At 28.3% G+C, this 10950-nt stretch overlaps 1 protein-coding gene across 1 annotated transcript; it reads left to right on the top strand.

Annotated features, from left to right (window-relative positions):
- The first annotated feature begins 5349 nt into the window (after positions 1-5349).
- On the top strand, positions 5350-9932 carry LOC109338028. Its single transcript, XM_019575160.1, has 7 exons — positions 5350-5722; positions 6250-6338; positions 6422-6563; positions 8633-8710; positions 8854-8976; positions 9204-9466; positions 9748-9932. The coding sequence occupies exons 1-7, from the start codon at positions 5554-5556 to the stop codon at positions 9856-9858; spliced, it is 975 nt and encodes a 324-aa protein (XP_019430705.1). The 5' UTR covers positions 5350-5553; the 3' UTR covers positions 9859-9932.
- Positions 9933-10950: the final 1018 nt, after the last annotated feature.

Genomic DNA, 10950 nt, shown 5'->3' with positions numbered 1-10950 from the left:
AAAGCATTGTTGTAGCTTAGTTTTCTATATATTTGTGTATCTAATATTTTGTTTGTAGAATTTTCTACTAAAAGTAATCATTATTTTAACAAAGAGCATATGGATTGTCTTTACCAGGTTGTAATATAATTGTTGAAAATGACGTTGACAATAATAGATGATGCAGAGGAAGAAAAAAGATAATAGTCTATGACAATTTGGTATTTTGATTATTTTCCTTTCAATTTGTAAATAAATAATTATTTAAAAATAAACACTAGAGAATGTATTATATGTTATCTTACCTAAATTAGAGCAAGAAATTGTATGTGTTTTAATAGTCATTTTGATATTATTTTGATACATTTTGTGATAATATCATTTTTCCTATGTTTAATGTCATTTTGTGATGTATAAAGATTCGTATTTTGATTTAAGATTATATTTTTTATTATATAGTTTAGTTTGTATTATATTGTACTTAAGACTTTCAATTTGATCCACTAGAAAATTGATTCAAGATCACAACCGTAATTGAATCAATATTCTAAGATGGAAAATTTTGCAATTTAATATATGTTATTATTTGCATTTATTTGAGGAAAGAGATTTTATGCCTTGTACAAATTTGCTTAATTAATATTTTCACTACATTATGAAATATTTATTGGTCAATCATTACATAACGTTATATAATATTAAAGTGCAATCTTTATAATATTTGAATTGCAATAGTGTAATAATATATTTTCATAAAATTCAAATTATGAATTTATTACCATTTATTATCATATTAATTTAGAAATCAACAATAAATTTAGAGCTTATTATTATTTGACTATAAAATAAGATTAATTTCAAAAAACGTATTATTATTATTTGACTCTAAAATAACTACAAACAAATAAAATTCAAAAATTGTTACTACTGTTACTAATCTTAATAACTACTAACAAATATAAATCATAGAAAATTATTATTATTCCTTTTTATTATATTTCTTATTGTTACTATTTGAATACTACAACAGTAACATTGCAATATTAGAATCATATCTAAACTATAAACAAAATATGTTCATAATGAGTTCTAACATTAAGGAATACATATTTGTTGTTATGAATTATAAATATTTCATATTACCTATTATATAATTAAGTATTATACATAGTTATAAATATTTTTTATTCCTTAATTTTAGACATTACTCATTATAGATATAAATGTATAATCAATATTTTCTTGATTAATATTTTCATTACGTTATGAAACATTTATTGTTAATGTATGTTATTTTAAAATTTATTTTATTAATATTTTCACTATATTATGAAACATTTATTGGCCATGTACGTTATTATAAAACGTTTAGCAAATTAACTTCTTTCATACACACAGTTACAATGTAGCCATTACATTAAGAAACACTAATATGTCGTTGTTACATTATATAATATTAAAGTACAATCATTATATAACGATATATAATATAAAAGTATAATCATTATTTCCGATTCCTTAACTTTAGATCATGTTCATTATAATTATAAATTTATTACCATTTATTGTTTAATTATATAATAGGTAATACGAAATATTTATAAATCATAACAAATATGTATTCATTAATGTTAGAACTCATTATGAACATATTTTGTTTATAGTTTAGATTTGATTCTAATATTGCAATGTTACTCTTGTAGTATTCAAATAGTAACAATAAGAAATATAATAAAAAGGAATAATAATAATTTTCTATTATTTATATTTGTTAGTAGTTATTAAGATTAGTAACAATTTCTGAATTTTATTTGTTTGTAGTTATTTTAGAGTCAAATAATAATAATACATTTTTTGAAATTAATCTTATTTTATAGTCAAATAATAACGAGTTATAAATTTATTGTTGATTTCTAAATTAATATGATAATGATGTGTTGATCAATACATTATGAGATCTCATGCCCTTCATCTTCATACAGAACAATATAAAGTATAACGATGTATTTTTCTATCCCTTTCCTGTAGGTAAAATCAACCACCAAAAATAGAATAATAATCTTAGGAAAATGACTAATTCAAATACTAATACAATTTCAATCAAAGTTATTTCTGATTCCTTAATTTTAGACACGGCTCATTATAGATATAAATGTATAATATCATTGACCCTATTAAAAAAACAACATTTTTTGCTTAAAATAAAGTCATATCTTTGATTTGATTTAATTGTGATAATGAAATTGATTCTTCTACATTCATTATATTAAAAATAATCATAAGATATATATTGTATGTATTGTAACACATATTTGATTTATATTTGTTTTAATTATTTTTTATTCCTTAATTTAAGTAATGCTCATTATGTATATATTTTTTAGAGTTTAGATTTGATTATAATATTCACATGTTAGTATTGCAATATTAAATAGTAATAATATGGAACATATCTTAAAAACAATATTAACAATGGACAACATAAGTTTTATTTTATCTATTAGTCATCCAAATATATAGATTATAAAGTGATTAATATTTAGTTAATTACTTATTTTCATATGTAAAACGTATTTTTTACCAATTTTCCAGTTCCCGAAGGTAAGAAATTAAAATATTTAGTGATTTAATTGTCATTTTCGAATTAAATCATTATTGATTTAAATTATTATTGTTCCAATTTAGAGATTTTATTATTGTTTAAATTTTTACATAAGACTCTTCGCTGATTATATGTTCAATTAATTGTTGCATATGTAATAACATTTTTTATTTACTTTTCTATTTGGGTACACAACTAGGAATTTTTTTATTTTCCATTTAATGCCACTTTCCATTGCATTCAATATTTTCATTTTCACCATTGAGAATTTACACAATCTTTTAAGAACTTTTCAAAGTAATACATATATTATTATCAATACTAAGAAGTCATTTAATATTTCCTCATACTCTTCAATGATTAACCTTGCAGTATACATGTGGTCGTATAAAGAATACCTCTCAATATTCAAATTTTACGGGCATTTTAGTTACTCATACCTATGGTTTGCTTCTTGCCTTTTAAAAGTTTTATTGTCTAAAGAGCTTCTATAATTTTCTCATTGTTTTTCACTATTTTGCTTCTGATTTGTTATGTTTGCTTTTTAATTATCTAATATTACCATCAAATTCTTATGTTTTCTAAATGTTTAGGCCATTTAATTCTGTTTTTAATCATTATTTTTTCTCTATACAATATATGTTAACATCATGCTTTCAAAGCTCTCCATCACTCTCATATAAAGTATACGAGTAACATGTATGTTATTAACATGTAAGTTCAATAATGATGATTAAGAACACATTTAAAGCATTAATTTTAAATAATTTAATGTAAGATAAATGTGTTTATGAGCATAGTATCTTAGCCTACAAAATTTTCTTGCCGGCCCGGTTAACATGACAAGCTACCAACAATTATTAAATGACATGTTAATAATTTATTGATGATTACATCTACCCACGTTGTATATGATTTGGATTGGAAAACACATGGTCTCTTACATGTTGGCCCATCCAACAAGGAGCGCATCTGTCGTCCCACAAATTGTATCACTTCATATAATAACACACATTATGATACATATAATAACACACATTATGAAATAGAAGATATACTCCTTATTCGGGTGGATTTTGGGATTTGTTATATATATATATATTTTCTCCCTTGGTTTTCATGTTACATATTGTAATTTGATTCCTCATTATTACCAATGTCTTAAACGTTCTGAATGATGCCTAAACCAAGATTATTTGTATGTATGAAGACTATGCAAGTCAGAAATTATGCAACAGATTAGTGGAGTTTTATGCAACATATAATTCATGATCCTTAGAACTATAAAAATTAAATTATTTCTTATGATTATCATGTTCTTATGTTTTTGGGATCACTTATCATGTAGCTTACAAAATTATACACATTTAAAAACAACATTGTGTGAGTTATTATTTATTAGCAAGAAAGGGAGAAATCTGCTAGAAAGAAAAAGAATCGATCTCCAGGAAAACAAGATATTATTTTTACTTGTGGATCTAAGGATAGAAATGTGATCTTATTATATTTAAGATACCAAGTTTATGATGAATATGTTCTCTTATAGTAAGTGTGATACTAATATTTATCTCTCACAACAAGTTTTTTTTAGATATACTCTATAGAAATCAAATCTTAACATAAACTAACTATATACCAATTATATATCTATGTTAGTGTGCAGCAACCATTTTAATATCACAAGACCAAGAAAAAAGTTTAGGTTCTTCAACTTCTGGAAGGGTTATATTACTTAGTCTATTGTTTCCTTTAGACAGAGATAAGGGCATAATATCAGAGAACCTCTAATATAGAAAGTTAGAAACTCTAATAAAGATAAGAGAATCTCTAATAATGCGCAGCATATAAGTCAAACAAAATTAAAAATAATTTCTAGTCTTACAAAGGCATGTGTATATGTGTTTTTAATTGAATATTAATTATAGATTGCACCATTGAAGCTTCCATTCGAAGGCTCAAAATGAATATCATTACAGATGAGATTAACAAAAAATGTTATTTTGATAACTAACATTAATAGTAAATAATACAATAATAATGTAAAAATTCTTACACTGTCAAACATATATCTTTTTTCTCAATAATTATACTGCCATGAAATTTGCATGACAGGATATTTATGGATATACTTAAAACATGATATAAGCTATTATGTTACAACAATTAGACCTAACTCCTATTATTAAAAAATCCATTGAATAATAGATTAAGATAAATAATATATTCAATAAGATATAAATTTTATATACTATCACATTCATATTTAATTATTATTACTCTTAAAGAAAATAATAAATAAATATAATTTTTTCCCACTCATGTTGCATAGAAATAGATACATTCATCAAGTATCACATAGATGTAGGCAATAATTTATTGAGTTAAAAATATATGTATTAAATTTTATCTATTGTTAGTGCATCATTTGACATTAACAATTGTTGATTTTTAAAAAAATAATATAAATAAATGATAAATAATATATTGAATTTATCTTTTTAATGATACCATATAAATATTATACTCATAATTTAATCACAAAACATTAATTTTTAGAGTTTAAAATTTATGCATTGACAGTCAACACATCATCCACCATTAATTTATAATATTTTTATTTGAAAGTCAATAATAATGAACATATCAATAGTAGAAATTGGTCAAGTGTAAAAATACTTACACTATCAAAGTATACATATTAAATCATAATTTGTAATCATTTAATACAACTAATAACACTATCACCAATATGTCAGGAACCACCAAATTGATTAGGTGATTCATGAAATTCCCACCACCTAAATCAGACAACAACAAAAAAGCCAATCAAACGTTCTCAGTAAGAACAACCCACAACAACAAACACGTCAATTTTGAAGATCTATTAACAAAGTTGCAACCTTTATTCTCAGTTTCCAAAGAAAGAGAAAGTGGGCAATGGTGGGACGAGGATAAAAAAGTAAATAAATGAGATGGCAAGAGAAGAGTGTGGTTCATTTCTTCAACAAAGAGGAAAGTGGATTTGTTCTTACAAGAAAATCACTCTCATAGTTTGTTTTTTCAACATTGCTGTTTCCCTCTATTGTCTTCGTTCTCTCTCTTCCTCTCTCTATATCTATTCTGGTAGTGTTTCCAGAAACAGTAAGTCATTTCAATCTCTATATCTATTTCTTGTTGTTTTCTCAATTATAGCAAAAAGGGTAAAACAAAAACATAAAAAAGGAAACAAAGGTAGTTTTTTGAAATATGACATAATAGTATATGGAACATGATGTTATGTGAAGTGTTTTGCTTTTAAACTCTTCTGCCAGTTCTGTTTATAGACCAAACTCTACCTTAGTTTCACCTCTTCTAGTGGAATTACATTTTTTTTTACTTTTTAGATATAGAATATGAATAGAAATCATTTGTGCGGAAATAACTTTGTCTCTCTGTCTCAAACCAATCAAGTATACAAATGTTAAATTTAAAAACTAACTTCATTTTTATTTAATACATATTTGTCAAATTTGGTGGTATTGGGTTGGGAATATGTGAATGACATAGAAGATCTAAATTCGTAGAATATGACCTATGTGTTCTGTAGATGGTGCTTGTTTGAGTCTGGAAATAAAAAATCAATTTTTGTTGTTAACCTATTTTTGGTTTGGTTTCTCTTGAATTTTCAGTTGTGGTGTATAAACCAGATCAGATAAAGAAAATGGAAGAATCTATCCGAATCCGGAAGGAATATAAACCAGTGGAGTTAATGAAATGGGTAAGAATGAGAACTTGTTTTACTATAACTTGTTTTGAAGTTAAACTCAAGTTAATGTTGGTAAAACCTTTGTGCAAAGAAAGGTGAAGGAATTAGAAGGGGAGTTTTCAAGTAAAGATGTGGCAGTTGAGTTGCCTCGGCATTTGAAACAAAGAATAGTTGATGAGATCTTGGAGAGACTAAGGAGCTTGAATAACAATAGCACAGGCAGGGCTAAGGAGCAAGGTGAGTTTATGCTCTTTTTTTCGTATAACCAAGGGTATCCCCTCACCCTATGGATAAGAAACTAATTCCCTTCAGGGTTTGTGGTTGTCCCTCTCAACAATTGTCGCTCACTGGAATTGAACCTTAAGTTGTGCTGATAAGAATAAGAATGTATTATTTCTTCTATGATTAGCTTAACATTGAGAATTTGAGAAACATTCTCTGTATTAATAACACTCTTTACGCTAAAACTTCTAATTACAAAAAGGATGGCAGGAGCTGTCATGTACTTGGTTAATGCTGTTTGAAAGAGGTGCAAAGTGCAAGGTCTCACTGTTGCTTGTTTATCAATTTTTATCTTATAATAGGAAAATTAATTCCAATTTTACATGATAACTGATGCCATCATGTATACCTTATTCATGCAACGAATGCGTGCTCTAGTTTTGATAAAATGTCAAACCACGACCTGGTACGTGCCTGTTTGGTGTAACACAGCTTGATGGTTATCCATAAGTGTAAGAGATGTGGTGAAAAATGTTCACTGTGAACTTGATTGAATTTGATTTTTCTGAATTGGTGCTAGAACTAATGCTATCACTATATGATGCAAGAGGATCATGACCTCATATTAACACAATCATTGACACTTGAATGATTTGACTTTTCACTGTCCTTCAGAGTTCAGAGAACACTGGCTCGCCCCCTTTGCAGTGCATAACTGCCTAACTAGAAGGGTTGCAGCATAGATGAACTCAACTAGATATGATGTGTTATAGGTGTTGCTTTTTCATTTTGATATTTTTGTTGCTTTTCGTCTAGTCATTTTGTGTATGTTTTGTTGCTCAAGGAGGAAACCAGCTGTTCGATGTTCCAGTATGTAAATTGGATTACGTTTTTGTGAAAATTACTTTGACATGATCACCAGCTATCCCTTTTCTCCATTCCTTTCTTCAGTCACTCCGAAACTTAGGAAGACACCATTTTGGATGGTATAAATAACTTCTGCTGGATATATTTATCTTATTGGATGATAAGGTGATCATTAACTTCATGTCAAGTTGGATGACACTGAAATAGTGGCTTGTTGCATAATTGGCTCTTATCCAGGCTTAAAAACAAGAACTTTCAAGGTTTTGAAACATGTACTGGTAACTATAATGCGTAACATTGTTAATAACTATTCACTCACCCTACACCCTTTTGAGACCATTTTGTATAGCCTTAAAATGGAAATTAATAGTTAACTAGAAATGGATTTATTCAATTTCATTCTTTGCAAGAGCGAAATATTGATTACACGTTTGATATTTAAACAAATGTATGACCAAATTGAATCACATTCTTTGATTAAAATGTTAATTATTATCATGAAATACTCGATAAAACAAAAGTGAAAGATAGAAATTATCACGAGGTGGAGAGACCGACAGGTAAATCTGGTATCCAGTTAAAATGTGAAATGGGAACTGACTTTATTTTGGACTGAAAATCAAAGCATTAGACTTTATGATGTCCATTTGAAGATTCCATCTGGAACTGTGGGATCTATTGTTTCCTTTTGGGGGTTTGGAAGCAGGGGTAGAAACAAGAGAGAAATCTTTAGTAAGACATAACCTAATTGCTGGATGTTCTTGTTTCTTTTCCTCTCATAATACCATACCATTAGAGTTTAACGGGTTAACTCGATTCAATTATTGTACTCCCTTTGAAAAAAGGCGAAATAGAGTAAGACTGTGTATATTACCTTCCTCAGACCCCACCAAGTAAGAGTCTTGTGCATTGAGATGCCCATTCTTTTGTATTTTGAATTTTTTAATATTGTTTTTCACAGTATATAAAGTATATTGCCCTTCTAATTGTGCATAATCAGTTATTTCTTTGATATCATGTGGCTAAATTTTGTGTTGGAATGAGGTTCCTCTTCTATAACTTCCAAAATGGGTAGAGAATGGGGATTTTACCTACTTGTTTTATGACTTAATAAGCCATTTTGTTTTATGCATTTAATTTGGTGGTGTCATGTGAATTTAAAAATTTGGAAGATATTTATTACTAACATATTTTTAGCATTGATTTTTTCTATACAGAAGCAGTTGAAAATTGGCGCAAGGAAAGACTGAAAGTTAGAGGGACATCCAACTCAACCATCTCTCATGAAGAGGCAGGTATGAACACTGATTTTCTGATATTTGAGTTGATTGTGTTCTTAATAATAAATAAATAAGCATTTGAGTTGAACATGTGTTACTTTTAGATTATGTTTGTTTCTTTGCACACTAGTAGTGAATGGTTTATTTCAACTTCCTAGGGATACTAGCAAGAGCTTTGGAGTCTGATTGGGACGCGTTTTCTGAAGAAATAGGCCTTTGGATACCAGTCAATGTTACTAACGAAGAACATGTTGACAAACCTGAGGGTGTAGAGGAGTTTGGTAATATCGATTTCTCAAGTCAAAATATTTTTCACATCTTCCTTTTCAGTCTCATCATTGTCTCTATTATCCCCTCCCTCAAAAAAAACAGAAAGTTCATGTTTATAAAGTTGGATTCAGTTAACAAATTAACCTGCTCGCATTATGTGGTAGAATCTCGAAATCTGCATATATTTTTTGATGCAGAAAGTTAATCTTTGTATTTACTGAGTATGCATTTTCTCCAGAGGAGGACATCCTTCCAGGCAGGCCCCTTCAACCTGAGTGCAATGCTGAACTTCATACGGATTATGGCGGTGATGCAGTAAGATGGGGTCTTACTCACCATAAAGATAGTGCAGCTGATTGCTGTCAAGCTTGCTTGGACCAAGCTAAAAGTGCCAAAGAAGGCGAAAAGAAATGCAATATTTGGGTTTATTGCCCATCCGAGTTTGGGTGTCATTCTCCGGATATCTATCAGCACAAATATATGGAATGTTGGCTAAAATATGTAAGTTTTGCGCTCCACCAATGTGATTATTAACTGGTTTGCATCTTTATGTATCTGCATAGTGTTTGATATACTTTATTCTATGGAAGTGTTTGTTATCTTGATTTATTCTGTTTACGGTATACACCAATGAAACAAAACTCATGTTTTGTTCTGTTGTGTTCTGACATATCTACAAAAACTACCTTTGTTAGATTTGGCAAAATACACCTGAATGTTTAACTTTTGCCTAGTCTAAATGTTCTCCCCTGACTAATATAATCTTGATAATCTGAATCCAGGCTGAGAAACCCAAACCAACTTTTAAGGATAGGTACCCGGAATGGTATCGAAATTCACACCCGTCTGCACCAGTGATAATTCCATGGGCATCTGGAGTTGTTGGAGCATAAGTACAATAAACACACTGATGTTAACATAACATGTTCAATCTGAGTTCAGAGCTACATTTCAAGTTACAGGCACAGAAAGGTAGCTAAGGCAAAGCCTTTGTCAGCCTTTGTGGATGTATACTAGTTCTTCAACATTACACTCTTTTCCTATGAGAAAAAAAAAAGTATGTACCGACAGTGTACGAGTTTTATACATTATCATTGCATCATCTACTATTCATGTTTTGTTTTTGTTATCATTGACTCTTCAAAAAAAGTAATACAAATAAATGATGGATGATATATTGACTGTGTATAAATCTTTACACGGACAATACATAGATATTACATTTTTTTCCTATTTTTGTTAAAGAATTGAAATGAGGAGCAAAGGATTTGGTTTAACAATGATGAGAGGTAACTTAATCAATAAGGAAGTTGTTTTGTTGTAAACTATCTGATATCATAATTCATTGTATCTGTGGGAGATGTGATATAGTTGTTGTTTCTGATGTTTGTTGATCATCTTTGTTTGCTTTGTTTTCTATTCATACATGCAATACACACACTACATACCTACCAAGTAACAAGCAGATCCTGAAGGGTTTCCAAATTTGACACTATATTGTGATTCAATTGGTATTGGAGGATCGAATTTGGTCATGAATGTCAACCAAACACATGTAATTAATGATGAACAATATTAACTGTGCATAAATCTTTAGGCTGACATAGATATTACACTTAGATATCATTCACCATATTGTCAAGTTTGCAAGTTTGTGTACTCTAAGAATCTAACAGCCCAAAATGTTCATACAAATCTCCAATATGCATAGATCAATTGATAGAGATTGTTCTAATGTTTAGTGGTGATGTCTTGGGTGGTGATAATCTCAGTCTACATCTAATTTTAATAATAACATGTTTCAACCAATTACCTGATAAATAGGTAGTGTAGGATTAATCTCAATTTAAATATAATTTTATACAAATTAAATTGTTGGAAATGAATGGTCCATTTTTTGTTGTTGTTATTGATATTTGATGCACAAAATTTCCTTACTTTGTGGTATTTATGAAAATGTAAGTATCACCATATTTCTTTATGAT

Source organism: Lupinus angustifolius, unplaced genomic scaffold (genome assembly GCF_001865875.1).
Source record: "Lupinus angustifolius cultivar Tanjil unplaced genomic scaffold, LupAngTanjil_v1.0 Scaffold_17_6, whole genome shotgun sequence".
NCBI classification, from domain to species: Eukaryota; Viridiplantae; Streptophyta; class Magnoliopsida; order Fabales; family Fabaceae; genus Lupinus; species Lupinus angustifolius.
Note: the sequence above shows the minus strand (reverse complement) of the source record. Positions and strands in the feature narration are given on the sequence as shown.